The following is a 17,149-nucleotide window of genomic DNA, read 5'->3' on the forward strand; positions in this document are numbered from 1 at the left end:
TCCTCCATCTACACCCTGACCACAGCCCCTCAGCCCCAGCCAGCACTTTCTCCACCGAGTCACGCCTGGCCCACTCCCTCTGCCCGTTCTGCCCTGCACCCCTTGCGGGCTGCCCTTGGGAACCACCTTCTCTGGCGTTGCCAATGGAACTGTACGGAAAGGTAAGGCAGAGGGGGCAGCCCCTCCCCACCCATTCAGCGTCTCGCTCCTTAGCCAGTCTGGCCCTCTGTTGTCTTGCCAAGCAAAGTGTCCACCCAAATAACGGAGCTTTGTTTGACAAGCTAGAAGCGGGGGCGAGGGGCGGTTAGACCTCAATCCCCTCAGCCATCTGAAATGCGGTCACCTTGGGAAACAATGTATAAACGCTCCGGGCTGAACTGGTAACACGGTGGCTTGTAGGGAGATGAGGCGTTCGGGTTGGTTTGGGCGGGGCTGGGGGGGGGGGTGTAAAACCCAGGTGTCAAGTGTTGCGCTAGGTCCCCGGCACTGCTGGAGACCCCCCGGCTGCTCTGTGGGGCTGCTGCAGCGGGGCTACTCGTCCCACTCGGCCCCTTCCAGCGAGCCAGCTGGGAGCGGAGTTTGCAGCGCTCCGCTCGGCTGGGTGCGCAGCCCCAGCGCCTCTCTGCCCAGCCGCTGGACTGGGCGACACCCGCGCCGGCTTCCCCAGCGCCTCAGCACGCGGGGCTGGAGGAGGAGGAGGAGGAGGAGGAGGTAGGCGGGGACCGCGCGGAGCTTTCTGGGAGTTGTAGTTCTTGCCCTTCCCAGGTCGCCTTTGCTCCCTGCCGCTGAAGGGAGCAGCGCGGACTACAGCTCCCATGGGCGGGCAGGGCGCGCCCGGCCAGCCGTGGGAGCGGCCGGAGGGACAGCTCCGGTGCTGATCCCGCCGCCGGTTTTGTGAGCAGACGCCGGGGGAGCGCGCGGGGCGTGCTGTGGCCGCGCTCGCTGCTCGGCGGGACCCACCCGGCACGGGAGGCAGCTGAAGGGCGCGGGCCGAGGATGAGGCACGAAGCTCCCATGCAGGTACCTCGCTGAAGGGGAGCGAGTGGAGAGCGAGCAGCCGCACGCTGCCGCCCCGGCGCTAAGGACACACACGGGGGGGCGGCGGGCGGTCTCGGGGGGGCCGCTTAGGCCAGCCGCAGCCGAGCAATGGCGTTAGCGTTCGCTCACCTTGCGCTGCTGCGCAGAGCGGGGACCGAGCCCTGGTCTTGTGAACGCCGCCGGGGGCTTGGGCTCCGCGCCTGGGAGCGAGTGAGTGTCGCTTCTGAGTTCCTCTGCGGTGGAAGGCACCGCACACCCCACATCGCCCCTTCGGACGGCTCTGCCTGCCTGCCCAGTGCTTGGCAGTTGCCTGGGTTAGTGGCCCGCTCGCCTAAGGGCAACCCGCGCCCAGCCAGGCTTTGCACAGCTTGTGGGGGGGGGGGGGGGTGACGACTGACTGCAAATAATTCCCGTGCCTAGAGGCGCTGAACTCAAAGAGACGCCTGCTCGCTGCCAGTGCCATTTCCCCCCTCAGACGGCGCTCGCTGCTGGAGAGGCAGGGGGCAGCTGTACGCCTTCTAGCACCCTGGCAGGCACTGATGTCCTTTTGTGCCACTCGCACGCGGGGGTAGGGCACGGGAAAGCCCTCGATATTCAGCCGCCCCCCGTGCTTGTGTTACTTTTTAAGATTTATGATCAGATATGTGTGCTGCATTAGGAAGCGCATCTATCTCTTCAGTTATTAAGCTCCTTTGTGAATGAATCTAAACTCCTCTGCAAGTTAATTAATTATAAGTTGGGTTTTTTTTTTCTTTTTGGTGGGGTGTGTGGGGGAGAAATATGCAATGTGTTCTTCGCTGCATGCAAAGCAAGTTAACTGGAAATGGCTATCTGTTTATCAAATAGGCAGTTATCCATCTGCATCAAAGGATGATGTCTTGTTGATAGAATTTGAGATAAGAATAGGATACCCCTTTCTTAATTGTTTTTGTGTAGGGAAAAATCTAACTCTTTGCACAGGAGAAAGAGATGGATATTCAGATATTATTAATTGACATTGTCATGCACTGTTGTTTTGATAGCCTCAGGGTAGTTGTTGTTTCAAATCCATATACATTAAATTACTTAATTTATTTTAGTTATTTGTATTATTTATTTATATTGCCATAGCACGTAGGAGCTTGAGTCATGGACCAGAACTCCATAGTGTACATCTGAACATAGGATTTTTAATGGAAAATCAATCATGTTTACATTAGTAGCAATGAATCATATTGATGTTATATAATTTAACTAACCTCTTTACAGTTGTGCTGTAAGTTATGTTTTGAAGTGCAGCCATGGCAGTATATGTTCTCTTTCAGTATTTATGGTATTGTTGCTATTATCTTGTGTAGCTTCTGTAACAGTAGAAGAACTTCAACATGAAGGGGGTGAAATATGAATCCTTTTAATATAAATGTACAAAAAGACAGCTAAAATACTGGGTAACACTGCTCTGAATCCCACAATTGAAGCTGGATTTATTTGACTTTGAAAAGTGAATAATAAACCTATAAACCCTTGTTAGATCAACTGTTTATATGTCACATGCTGAAATCTTTCAGCCAAAGAGGCACATTAAAATAAGCCAATCTGCTGTAAGCATTTCTATCAGTTTTCTGGGTAGAGAGCAGAGTTGGTTAAGATGCTGTTTAAAATACAGAGTTCTGTTTGGTTGGTACATGAGTATTTTCACTGTGTTCTTTACTCTTAAGTATATTTACATATTAAAATAATATTTTGAATTAAATGATTTTGGAGATCCTTTTGCAGAAAAATAGGTTTGTATATTACAATGAAAATAGAAGATTTTGCTTGTCAGTGGAAGAAAGTGAATGTTAGGTTCCTATTGGATTAGTTATGTATCACAGATATTGGATTTATTGGGCAAAAGCTTGTTAAAAATATAGAAACAAAATGATTGTACAAAACTAACTAAAGACAATTATAAAGAAATAAAAATCCAGGATCTATAAACATATATTTGTCATATTATGTTAAAATCACATCTCGATTTTTATATGAGCAGGCAAATATGAGATTGTTACTGCAAATTATAATTGTCCATTGTTATCAAAATGAGTGGAAAAGAGTGCCTTTGTATAAAAATGACAAAAAGGAGCTATAAACAAGGGTAATTTTTTTTCTTAAAGGTTGGTGAAAGGGCAAATAATGTATATTTCAGCATATCTCATCCAAAACTATAATTGCACAGCATCTGGGTTTCTCCAAGATATGAAAATGCAATCAGGCAGATTAATTCAGATTAGTTGTCATTTCCCTTTAGAGGCTTCAATTCAAATGCTTCCTTCCACCACCACAACGTCTAAAAACTATTTTTATTAAATCTTCAAGCAAAATACAGTTCTGCTGTGGGGTCTTCTTCTAAGAGACATTTCTTTTTCTAACTCTAATTTAGTACAGTTCACAGTCCTTGTCCAAATGAGATTTTGGATTGACTGAACTAATTGCCCGCTTTACTTATTTTATCTGTAAAGGAAGACTTTGTTACCAGGTTTTGTCTTAAGCACATGATATCTCTCTTTATTTAAGCTCCACAGTTTTATAAAACAGTCTGTTATAGAGTAAATGTAATTCTCTATTGCTAAAATATCTCAGTTTCAAAGAAACAGGAAGAAAGATGAATTGTGTCTATTGATCAAGAAGAAAACCAAGTCACCAGGCAGCATAAGAACTAGTTTTTCCTTTACAAATCAACTAATAATTAAAAACATAAATCTGAAAATATAATAAAAGATGAGATAATGGGCCATCTCAGTGGTACTGATCTTTTTTGCATGCACAAGATCCTTGTTTAAATCCCAAACACAGTCTATTTATCTTTGGGCCAACGAGGTCTAAGATGCCTGGAGAGGAAGGATTCTCAATGCTTGTGTATAAAATTATATGCAATATACCTATGGGCACATACATCACTGCCCTCTGCCAGATGGAATCAGATGTACTCAGGAGTTTGTGATGATTTTTTTATTACCATTTTTGTCACAAGTTTAAAAAGAAAATAGATGTCTTAATATTACTAACAGCTAGGTGGAGGATTGTGGTTTTGGAAGCAATAGTGCTGAATTCTGTTCACTGTGCCACATAAAAGCAGTGTGGCTGGCATGTGAGGTGGCTGTATGCATGCAGACATGGATTGTAGGAGGTGAATAAGCATACATTGTTCAATCCCGATTTAAATAGCTGGTTAAGGAGTGGGAATAAAGGCTTGAAAAGCAGTTTTGCCTGGTTAGAATCATACTGGCTGAGATTTGGGAATGTGATGCAAGGGGTAGACTGTTATATTAGTGATGAATAAACAGATTTGGAAGAAATAGAAGTGCTAACCTCTTTTCAAATATCATAGAACTGGAAGGGACCTTGAGAGGTCATCTAGTCCAGTCCCCTGCACTCAAGGGAGGACTAAGTATTATGTAGACCATCCCTGACAGGTCTTTGTCCCTGCTCTTAAAAATCCCCAATGGTGGAGATTCCACCATCTCCCTAGGCAGTTTATTCCAGTGCTTAACCACTCTGACAGGAACTTTTTCCTGATGTCCAACCTAAACTGCCCTTGCTGCAATTTAAGCCCATTGCTTCTTGCCCTATCCTCAGATATTAACAACAATTTTTCTCCCTCCTCCTTGTAACAACCTTTTATGTACTTGAAAACTGTTATGTCCCCTCTCCATCTTCTCTTCTCCAGACTAAACAAACCCAGTTTTTTCAATCTTCCCTCACATCTTTCCTGAAATGTGGCACCCAGAACTGGACACAATATTCCAGTTGAGGCCTAATCAGTGTGGAGTAGAGCAGAAGAATTACTTTTCATGTCTTGCTTACTATACTCCTGCTAATACATCCCAGAATGATGTTTGCTTTTTTTGCAACAGAGTTACACTGTTGACTCATATTTAACTTGTGATCCACTATGACACCCAGATCACTTTCCACAGTACTCCTTCCTAGGCAGTCATTTCCCCATTTTGTATGTGTACCTTCCTAAGCGGAGTACTTTGCATCTGTCCTTATTGAATTTCATCCTATTTACTTCTGACCATTTCTCCAGATCATTCTGAATTTTAATCCTATCTTTCAAAGCACTTGCAACCCCTCCCAGCTTCATGCCATCTGCAAACTTTATAAGTGTTCTCTCTATGCCATTATCTAAATCATTCATGAAGACATTGAACAGAACCGGACCCAGAACTGATCCGTGCAGGACCCCACTCATTATGCCCTTCCAGCATGACTGAATCACTGATAACCACTCTCTGGGAATGATTTTGCAACCATTTATGCACCCACCTTATAGTAGCTCCATATAGGTTGTATTTCCCTGGGTTTTTTTATGAGCAGTTCATGCGAGACAGTATCAAAAGCCCTACTAAAGTATTTTCCTCGTATCTCCCAACAGTTTTCTCTAGCTTTCCTGATATTCTGCAAATTCAACTGGAAGGTCTCAATAGTTTAGGCTGCTGCATTCAGGGTTTGTATGATCATAGAATCATAGAATATCAGGGTTGGAAAGGACCTCAGGAGGTCATCTAGTCCAACCCCCTGCTCAAAAGCAGGACCAATCCCCAATTAAATCATCCCAGCCAGGGCTTTGTCAAGCCTGACCTTAAAAACTTCTAAGGAAGGAGATTCCACCACCTCCCTAGGCAACGCATTCCAGTGTTTCACCACCCTCCTAGTGAAAAGTTTTTCCTAATATCCAACCTAAACCTCCCCCACTGCAACTTGAGACCATTACTCCTTGTCCTGTCCTCTTCCACCACCGAGAATAGTCTAGAGCCATCCTCTCTGGAATCACCTCTCAGGTAGTTGAAAGCAGCTATCAAATCCCCCCTCATTTTTCTCTTCCACAGACTAAACAATCCCAGTTCCCACAGCCTCTCCTCATAAGTCATGTGTTCCAGACCCCTAATCATTTTTGTTGCCCTTCGCTGGACTCTTTCCAATTTATCCACATCCTTCTTGTAGTGTGGGGCCCAAAACTGGACACAGTACTCCAGATGAGGCCTCACCAACGTCGAATAGAGGGGGACGATCACGTCCCTCGATCTGCTCGCTATGCCCCTACTTATACAATCCTGCACCCTGCTGGAATTAGAGGCATGCAATGCATTCTGGGGCATACCTGACCTCAGGAGGCCTCAGAGCAAGTGAGATCAGAAGATGGCAGTTGGCTTAACAGGGAATGCCAGATCTGCCGAGTCCTTACCAGGGACATGGCAGGTCATGCGATCAGAACAATGGACCTATTGAAGCTGGTTGAGCTGCAGAGAGAAGGGGGTTAAGAGGGAGTCAGTAAAAGCAATGTGTGAGTTTATCTCTACTAAGGAAGGAAATAAGCATATTTTCCTCAGAGCTTTTCACATCCTGCTGCCACCAGTGATGGCTGTACTCATACAAAAGCAAACAGAACAAGGCTATGCTGGCTTCTACTGCATTAGAAATACATCAAAATAAAATGGAGAAGGACAACAGCAGGAGGGGAAAGGAAATGCTATTTCCACGCTCTTTTGAGGCTGCTACAAAACTGTGATGAATAAAGCCAAACAAAAGCCATAAAAGTACAGCAGTTAACATGGCCACATGTCTCTTAGCATTCAGCAAAATTATCTGATCCTTCCAAATTTATTTAACTTTCTGTTAACACAGGAAATGTTGTTCCTGGAGAGATACATGTAAAATTTTCCACACATTTTAAATGACATTGTGGGATCTTGACTGCCTGACTGGCTAGGGGTATGTTCACATATTGTACACAGAATGTTTAGTTGCAAGGGTAGGTTTCTCGCTGAGGATGCAGGCATGCATTTCTGTGCTATGGACTAGACTGCTCCTCAGAATGTGTCTGTCTTAAACAACATTAGTGGAGCCTCTTACAAAGATTGTGAGGCTGCCCCCCATGATTTGTTGACAGGAGGTGCAAACGGAGGCAGGTACTTGCAAACTTGGCTGCTTTGCTGGAGAAAACGTATATTAAGGTCACCCGTCTAATAGTACTTCGCAGTTCTAATAGCGCCTTCCATCTATAGCGGTCACTGTGCTGTACCTACATTAATGAATGAAACCCCAAAACACCTCAGAGGCAGGTAAGCATCCTCTAATATTGCTAAGTATTGTTATCTCCATTTGACCCCTGGGGAAGCAAAGCCACAAAGAGGTTAAGGTCACATAGGCAGTCTGTGTTAGAGTGAGGATAGAACCCAGAACTCCTGATTTCCAGGTCTATGCTTTAAACACAAGACCATCCTTCTCATCATGATTATGCCAGCCCGCCATAGAGGGCATGAAGGGATCTTGTGTATGAGTCTCTTGGTCACATTTTAGCCATTTTAGAAAAGAGATGGAGCTTGCACATCAACGCCAGATTGAGCAGTGATTTACATTCCATATATTCCCATTAGACTGGGACCGCCCAGACTGTAAGTCATGTCTGAACTTGGCCGATTATTTCTCATTGCTGAAACTGTTTTTACCATTGTTCTAACTATGAATATGCCTGACTATTAATAGAAAAAGTAAAGGAACCACCACATGCTTTCAGGTGTGAGGAATTATCATGTCAATGGGTGAGTGGGAGGCTGTTTCTTTGTAGTAAATAGTAGTAGTAATTCTTGAATCATAGGGTGTCATTATATATATATACACATAGAAAGGAAATGCTGTTCTTTGAAACATTCTATAAATCATAACTGAAGAAACCAACTAGTGTCTGTCCTTGCGAGGGGGAGAAACGGGATTCTTCCTACTCACAATAGTAGGCTTTGCTTTTCTCTTAAGAAAATATTATTTTTTATAATTATATAAAAGAAAATATTTGTAAAATATATAAAGGAATGAGCCCAGACATGTCCTGGCCAATCAGCAATGTTGCCCTTTTCATCCTATTTTGCATGGGGGCTTCATTCTGTATGGCACAAGTGCAGAGTGTTCTGTGCATATAAAGGTTAGATGAAGTGTTAAGCATCACAAAGAGTTCAGGCAAACTCAGTCCTGCCTTAATGAGAACATTGTTGCACAGCCATCAATTTTGTCTAGGAGTAGGGTCCTGTAAGGCCAAACAAAGGAACATGACTAAGTACCTCGTTAGCATAGTGAGTGTCGCACGTAAATCCATCTCTTCAAGCACCCTCATTCAGGGATTGGTTCTTGACCCTATATTATTTAACATTTTTATCAGAGACCTGGAAGAGAACATAAAATCATCACTGATAAAGTTTGCAGATGACAAAAATTTGGGAAGTGGTAAATAATGAAGAGGACAGGTCATTTGTACAGCATGATCTAGATTGCTTGGTGTGCTGGGCACAAGCAAACAATATGCATAAGAAAACAGATGCCCATATGATTTGAGACTTACTTCCATGCAGTGCATAGGATTATGCCTACTGTTTATGCTTTCTTATGCCCTGTATACTGAGATTGTGGCCTCCCTTCAAGCCAGAGGGGAGGAACCACCCTCTCTGCCCAAGTGGGCCTAGCCAGACCTGTGTTGCCCCTCCCACCGGAAGTGGGTAACAGGAAATATAAAGGGCAGGGCCTCCAGCTCAGTTGGGGCTGAGACATCAGGGAGGCAGATGGATTCTGCTAGCTCCCGGCTGCTGACACTGCTGCCAAGCCCAGCGACACCCTACCTGATGGGGAACATGGTGTCTTTCGCGGACCCGCCAGGACTGCCGCTGGCCACCTACCTGAGATGGAAGATGCCCCATGGTTCCAGGTACACCTGGAGGGGAGGGGAGGAGGTGCTCAGGGACAGCCGACTTCAGTCTAGCTGTAGCACTCCCTGAAGCATGGTCGGCGTGTTGCAGATGGATCCCTGTTGATGGACCACTCTGCCACTGTTATGGCCCTGGGTTGGGGCCCGGTGGAGTAGGGTGAGCCCAGGCTCCACCCCACCCCTGGGGTGGCAACTGCCCCTCACCAGGCGAAGAGGCCTGTGTTCGTCAGCTGTCCGCCGGAGCTAGGACGCCTGACCCCTGGGGCTTTTGTGCTATGCCTGCACCAAGGGCCCAGGGCTAATTGACTGCTGGATTTGTTCTGCCTCTGCGTCCAGAGCTAATTGACTATTGTGTTTGCTCTGTTCCTGCATCAAAGACTCAGAGCCAGTTGACTCCTGGGTGTTTGCTCTGTCCCCGCATCAAGGACTTGGAGCCGAAATGACTTGTGGGTGTTTGCTCTGCCTCTGCATTCAGAACTCAGAGCTAACTGACTCCTGGGTTTGTTCTGCCCTTGTTCTACAGGCTTCAGAGCTGATTGGCTCCAGAGTTTGCTGTGCCCCTGCTTAAAGAGTCGAGGACCCATAGACTACTGGGTTTACTCAGCCCCTGTTTAAAGGGCCTAGGGACTATAGACTGTTGGCTGCTCTCTGGCCCTTAGCCTGGGGCAGCCTATGGACTCCTGGGAGTCCCTATTCCTGCCTAAGGGCCGGAGCCAGTTGATTATCAGGGGGTTTAGCCCTGTTGGACCAAAAAAGTACCTAGTGCTCAAGCACCGTTATGCCATTAGTATTTCAATATTTTTAAAAATTGAGAAGCTTAGATGGAAGGTGCCATCTAAGTGCAAAAGAGAAAGTAGCAGATTTTCACTCTTTTACAGAAAGGGAAGCATATGAAGGGACCTTTTTTATTCATGTGCTTCTTACTCTGGTGGATCTAAAAGTATCTGCTGAATATTAAACTGTTCAGTGAACAGTTAATGGAACCTGTGACAGGGCAGAACTCACCACCACGGCACCTCCTGCTGGCCGTCCTGGGAATTAGCTCTCATTTCACTGGAGTGCCTTTGTCTAGTGGTGTCTTGCCCATTGTCACGCTCACATCCACCTCTAGGACCCACATCTCTTCCTGGACCATGGCATCCTCTTCTGGATACAGGCCTCCAGTGGTGTCCCAGTCGGTCCTTTCCCCTCTTCCGAGGGACTGACGTCTTTAGTCCAATTGCTTGCGTCACTGGCAAACTGCAGTCCTGATTCTAGCCGCTTGTTTTAGTAGCGAACTGCAGTCCATTCACTAGCCACTCCCCTTAGTGGCAAGTGGGGGCAAGGGGAACCCGGGCCTACCCCCTACTCCAGGTCCTGACCCAGGGACCCTATAGCTAGCAGCCACATACTGCGCCTCCTCCAACTCTGCCATCTCCTTCCCTGGGCCACTTTCCCACAATCCTAGCACCTTCTCCGCCCTTGTACCAGGGCCTCAGCCTAGAGCTTTCTCCTACGCTGCTGACCCTCCCCTTGCCAGCACTACTCTGTCCATGGAACTCTGGCCTTCTAAGCAGTCAGTCCTCCTCCCTCCCCCTTTAGGGAATGACTGCCCCCTCCTCTGCTCAGCATCCCCTTCTTATATGGGCCAGCCTGGCCCTGATTGGCTGTTCCAATAAAGCTTCTCCTGATTGGCTGGTACTATAAGCCTTTTCTTCATTGGCTGCCTCCCGCGCAGCCTTCCCAGGGTGGCTTTAACCCCTTACATACCAGTGAGGGACAACCGCCCCATCACAGAACCCTATAGGAAATAACTTATTTTGTACATAGTTGTTGTGAATAACCAAGTGTCGACTTGTGATCATGAGAAGCTCTTTATGTGTTGCTAAAAGTAAAATTTATCTGATGTCTGACATCCTTTGAATGGTCTAAGCCCATACTCTAGGAAGAGATGTACCTAAAGGTACCACGTCCCTGCGGCCCACTGCTTCCTGCAGCTCCCATTGGCTGAGAACGGTGAACCGTGGCCACTGGGAGCTGTGGGGGGCCATGCCTGCAGATCGTTAACATCAGCAAAATGTCTCGCGGCCTGCAATCAGATGACCCTGATGGGCCGCATGTGGCCTGCGGGCTGCAGGTTGCCCACCAATGCATTAGGCTGTTTGGCATGTTGAGGTTTTGAAAACAGACAAATTTGCTACAGCCACTATCTTCTTTGTCTTTTTTTCTTCCTGTTGGTGTATTTGGCACTGACTAAACATCCCTGGAAATGGAAGTTCTTTGATTATCCACAGAACAGTGCCCCATGAGCAACACAGGCAGTAGCTATGCCTTCAAATGCCTCTACTAATGTGTCTGAACCCTAACAGCAAGGGAACCAATTCTAGGAGAGAGAAAATGTATTTCATGGGGTGTAGTCGTACTTCGAGAAATGGGATATTTTGTACTTCAGAGATTTTTGGGAGCATAAATTCCCAGCAGTATGCAGTTAATTAAGGGGAGCACTGTGTATCATTCTCTGTAATCCTCCCATGCTTCCCACAAATTTGCCAAGCTCAGAAGTAGGAAATCAGTCATTTCTTTTGCCTTCCACATGCATAGCTAGAATAAGTATGCATATGCTTAATCTCCAGAAATAAAAAGAGGGGTGTAATTCTAGTATGGATATGTCCAGTTTGCCCAGTACTCTGTCTGATATATAGTACTTGTACTCCAGGCCATGGGTGGTAGGTATAATAGGCCAGGGGAGGCTCTGCCTCTCCCCGTGCTGCCATGGTCGCTGGACCCCCAGTTGCGAGGTTTGGCGGTGAAGTTTTCACTTTATTATGCCCCATGCAGGTTCTGGGGCAGCTGAGGAGGCAAATACTACCTCCTCAGCCACCCTGGAACCTGCATGGGGCATATCAAAAAGCGTCTTCTACAGATGCTTTTCCCTTGGGTGGAAGGGCAGGTTGGGTCCGGGGAGGGGAGGCATAGCTGCAGCCAGCCCCAGGCTCCTCCGCTCGGGGCTTTGGCCACCCCGGCCGGGGAGGGGGGCTCTCTGGCCATGTGTGTGTATCGGGGGCACAGGGGGTCTCGTGGCTGAGGCCATGGATGTAAGGGGCGAAGCTGAGGGCTAGCCTTCCCAGAGTAGGGCTCCACCTGCCACCCATGCTCCAGGCTTCTGATTCTCTAGTGGAATGTCGCTCCTCCAGAACTTCTATTACTCAACCACTGTAAGAACCCATGGGCTGAGAACTGGGGTCTGGAGGGTTTGATGGCAGCTCTGCTTCCTTCCAGGGACCCAGGTATGATTGCCACCAAAAGGAATTGAGAGACTAAGCTGTCCAAAAAATCCCATGCAAAGGGGCATGAGCAACAGCCCTCCGTGATTCCCTGATTAGCTGGCACACTGTATATAAACCAGGAAACCATTCCTGGGAGTTGTCTCAGTAATGCAGACCTCCGGTGTGCTTCTGCCTTACACCCTGCTTGCTGTTCCTTGCTGCAACTTGCCTTGATCCCTGACTCTGAACCTAGGCTTGGCTCCTGATCCTGGTTTACTGTCTCTGGCTTAAAACCATTGCTGATACCAGTGAAAGACCCTGTCCCAGCTTGACCCCAGTTCTCGCCTCTTGCTCTCAATTTGTTAATGGACTCTGACTCTGCAGTTTCACCTGGCCTGGCCTCAGATTGATCCCTGACCTTCGGCCCCGATACTGAGCAACTCAACACATCTGTATACCTTTAAGTGGGGATGGGGACGACAACTCTCAGGTGATAAAGTCAAGAAAGAAAATGCCTCTTCCGTGGATCTAGAATTAGTGACCATTGGGTTCAGATTTATTCCAATTGGTATTCCAGCGATAGATGGAGCCAGATGTGATGCTTTTTTTGGATTTTGTGTGGAACAGAGTACCTAAGGTGAATTGACATCATACAGGCCATATCTTATGCTTTGTCAGATGGTTTTTTCAATGGTGATGGCTTGATTTTCTTGTAAACTACGTACAGCTAAAAGCTGTAAATGAGCATAAAGCTATAATTAAATAGATAAACACATCTGATTTTCCTTTTTTGCATATGTTTACTAAGAAATCTAGTCATTTAAGATAAGGTGGAGGCATGAAAGTGTAAAGGTTTTGTTTGTGTTTATTAAAGAAATCAGAAAGATTATTGATGTGTGCTGTTAGTCATAATTACTGCTTTTCATCTTAACGTCATTAAACATTACCTAATTAAGTCTCATTATGACACACCTGCAAACTAAGTTTTATAAGTTTTAAAGCCAGTATTTTCAAACTTACATGCCTAAAGTTAGGTACTGACATTTACATTTAGTCAAGAACCTTGGTTAATGGGAGCAGCGGGTGCTCAGCTGCTCTGAAAATCAGGCAGTTAGGTACCTGTGAGCCAGTGGCATTCCCACTGTGCGACAGATCTACACATGCTATGTAAGGTCCCTTTGCTGGAGTTTTTTTTAGTGATAACTTAGGCTGAAATTCATGTTCTGTTTTCTCCCAAAGCCTGGTTAGTAGAAGATCCTACAGGAAACCGTAGCCCCGGTGCCCGGGTTCCCTCTTTAATACCCTGGTGAAGTTGACAAGGCATACTTTTCAAAGTGAGTCAGCAGAATTTTCTCAGCAGCTTTGTGCAGGTATCTGACTTCTGCTAACAGGGTGGGTCAACAGAGAGCCCTGCATCTTTAGGCAAGGTTATGGATCCAGCCATCCTACAGAAGTGTCTACATGTGGATTCAGGTGCCTAACGCTAGGCACACAAGTTTGTGAATTTTGACTTGTGTCTTTAAATTTGCCATAAACAGTCAACATCAGGGTTTGCTGACTTTCCTTCCTGTCTGAAATCACAATGTATGTATACTGTAATTTGTATTGCCATATCCAAGCATTCAAAAATCATACCTGGCCCCCAGAATAATGTGATTGGCTTAAAACTCATCAGATTCTAAATAATCAGGGCTTAAACTCTCATAGAGTATTTCCTGGGGGTCCCTCTTCTCCCCTCCCCACTTCCAATATGCTATGAAAACTACAGGGGATTTGAAAATATTTACCAGAGCTCCCCTCCAGACAGCTGCGGTTGAATTTAAGCCCTGTAAATAATGATAAATGTATAACAGTGTTTTTCTTTGCTTTTTGGTGTTAGAGCCTCTAGGCTACACTCTGATCATGTTTTTCCAGAAGTGTACCTCTTTATATATGAAAGCTGGATTCTCATGTAATCACCTAACTCCAGGACTTGGGGCCTTAAGAGAAAGACTCAAGACTTTTGATAAAATCATTAGAGTTTTCTATATCCTCTCTTTAGGCCATCCAATAAAGGGGGTGACAATTACAGTGGGGTGGGAGGAGGTATTGTTTCATATTCTCTGTGTATATATAAAGTCTGCTGCAGTTTCCACGGTATGCATCTGATGAAGTGAGCTGTAGCTCACGAAAGCTCATGCTCAAATAAATTGGTTAGTCTCTAAGGTGCCACAAGTACTCCTTTTCTTTTTACAAGTTTTTAAGTAATTCTGATTCTGTCCAGTAGAGGGCACTGGTGCAAACACACATTCAGGCTGATACATTAAAAGCCAAGGAGGATTTTTCCTTTTTCCAGTCAGTCATTTCAGTGGGAAGTTAAGAACAGGAGTAAAGATAATTCTGAAGTCTTACATGACCCACGTGCAAACCTGTGAATATGTACATCACTTGTGTTCTAGAATGTGGGCAAAGATGTCAGTGGGAGACTGATGCGAGGCATCAGAGTAGTGATTATTGAAAGTGTGTTCTGTAGCATTAGCAATCCTGTCACATTCAAACCACTATATTGAAAACAACTTTTCAAACAAGTAAGTTTGGAAGTCAGGAAGCCTGACAGTGTCCCTTTCAAGGTCAGGTCAGTAATATCTGAAATATCTTTTGATTCCTCTGTCGAAAGAATTACTATTTGCTGAATTTATTTTACAGAACATTTCCAGAACACTACAGTGGCACATTTGGAAACTGTAGAGTACTGAACTATTACTGTAAAATGCTGTAATATTTTTGTAAAGGTGCTGCAAATAAACAATTTAGTTTAGACTTTCTGCTGATAATACAATGGACTATGTGGTTGCTTCTTAATGTGTAAGTAATTCATTCACATTCTTAACTAAAGATTTAAGATTTTGAGTTTGTCTGAATGGTCATGTAAGCCAAAATTTTTCAAACCTGGATGCCTAATTGTAGGTTCCTAAATCTATAATTAGGCTCATCAATAAAAGTGGACTGATTTTCAGAGGTGCTGATGGTCTGTAACTCCCATTTATTCAGTTGTCTAAATGTGGATTTATGAGCCTAATTTTAGGGACCCCTCTTTGAAAACATAGGCCCTTGTCACCTGTAATATTGTACTGTATGAACACTGTACTTCATTAATATTGTGTCCAAAATTCTATTACTGCAAATAGAAGAAGAGACTGAAAGGGAACAAAAGGAAGAGACACTTTGTCAAAAGTATTTACCAAGTGGGTGAGAGACACTGTGATAATGAAAAGGGTAGTGGCAAAATGCTTTGGGTAGGAATCTAGCTATTACGAAAGACTGTGACCTTTCTACATCAAATGGGTTCTGCAGTTTCTTCGGATCTAAAATAGATTAAGATTATGGCACAAAATGACACAAGCAAGGATTGCAAAATTAAGGAGTGACTATACCCCTGTGTTCTACGTTGCATAGTTACACACCAAAAAAACCACAAATTGCTTCCTTATTTTCCCCTCTTATATACAGAAACATATAGTACTTTTCTCCAGGATTAATTTCTGTATTTTTATGGTAATATGTTGTCACATTCTTAACATTCTGTGAAAAGAGTTGTTGTTGTTTTTTTTTTTTTGTACTATATTCAGAAATTGACCTGGTCCTTTTGTTGGGGTTTCTTTTCTTTTCTTTTCGTTTTGTTTTGTTTTCTTGATACTGATCAACAGTTATATTTAGCCCTGATGTACCATCTTCCTGATACTGTAAGTTTTTTGCCATTATCTTTTGCAGTGGGAATTATTACCATGGATACCAGCATCATAAGAAAGACTTAGGGTCTCTGTGAACTTGTCCTTGAATTCATTGATATCTATTGCCGAGGAATCCAATAAAATATAAAGGTCTCTGATTTATAAAGTACAAAAGACCATAAAAAATCCTTTTTATTTTGATTTACAGATGGCATCTGCTCAAGATTCCAGATATGGCCAGAAAGACACGTCTGACCAGAACTTTGATTACATGTTCAAATTGCTCATCATTGGCAACAGCAGTGTCGGGAAAACCTCCTTTTTGTTCCGTTATGCTGACGATTCCTTTACATCTGCATTTGTAAGCACGGTCGGGATCGATTTCAAAGTCAAAACTGTTTTCAAAAATGAAAAAAGGATTAAGCTACAGATTTGGGTAAGCTGAAAAACATATGTCCTCTGAATGTTGTGTGTAGTCGTGACATAGTATACAGCTATTGTTCTACCTCAGAGTATGCTTCTTTCCATGTTCTCTGATGTAGATTATTTCTAGTACTCTGTATAGTAATATTAATATGTCTGGCATAGTACTGAAAAGCACTAAGGGCCAGATTTATTAAGGGCTAACTCCCACTGTAATCTAAACCTAAATACCTTTATAAATCTGGCCCTAGAGCTCTGCATTATCCAATTGACTAATATATTAAAACGTGTGGTTATTTTTTTGCTCAAATGCAGCAGAATTCCCATTCTGTAGTAGATCCCCTGGGAAATACAACAGGAGACATTCATGGCATATTCATGTGTGTACAAATGAACTATCTTAGATGTACAGTAAATACTGAGGACTATCCTGAAATACCAGTAAAGGTCTGCCCTTCCCACAAAACGAAGGAAATTCTGAATCCAGGAGCTACAGTAGAGGGTCTATGGAAAGAATTTTCTTTCCACTTACCTGGCTGGAAAGGAGCAAACGTGTGGAAAAATAGAAGAGACCATTTGACAGTTCTGCTGCCTGGGAGCTTGCAGACACCCCTCTGTGTAGATGGGATTGTGCAGTTCAGGAATGGGAGGAAGTATGTCAGAAACAGGGAAGTCTGATGCCAGGGGGCAGGTGTTCTCTATGGCAAGCTTCTCTCAGACCCCCCAAGGATATTCCAGTGGCTTTTTAAGCAGAAGTTGCTGATGCTCATAGTTACATTAAGTCCTGCTCCAGTCCCTTTGCAGAGATTTGCATTGCCCAAGCAGAGGAGACAATGTTAGCAGAGCTCCTAAGGATCCATATTGCCAAGGCTGGGGAAAAATGTCTGGACATCCCCTTAGCATTAATGCTTCCTTTCCATGTAGTTCACGGTGATCTGAGGAGTTTAAAACCTTGCCCCAGGTCTCCTCCATGAACCCTCCCTAGTAAGTCAGGCTCTACTGAGAGGAGCATTGAG

At 44.7% G+C, this 17,149-nt stretch overlaps 1 protein-coding gene across 1 annotated transcript in view; it reads left to right on the forward strand.

Moving 5' to 3' along the window:
- Window positions 1-913: 913 nt before the first annotated feature.
- RAB3C (RAB3C, member RAS oncogene family) overlaps window positions 914-17,149 on the forward strand; it is a 188,299-nt gene continuing 172,063 nt past the window's right edge. Inside the window, exons 1-2 of the mRNA XM_077816882.1 lie at window positions 914-1,020; window positions 15,919-16,146. Of these exons, the coding sequence (XP_077673008.1) occupies window positions 997-1,020; window positions 15,919-16,146 (252 nt within the window). The 5' untranslated portion in view covers window positions 914-996. The remainder of the gene's footprint in view (window positions 1,021-15,918; window positions 16,147-17,149) is intronic.

The sequence above is a fragment of the Eretmochelys imbricata genome, chromosome 5 (genome assembly GCF_965152235.1).
Source record: "Eretmochelys imbricata isolate rEreImb1 chromosome 5, rEreImb1.hap1, whole genome shotgun sequence".
NCBI classification, from domain to species: Eukaryota; Metazoa; Chordata; order Testudines; family Cheloniidae; genus Eretmochelys; species Eretmochelys imbricata.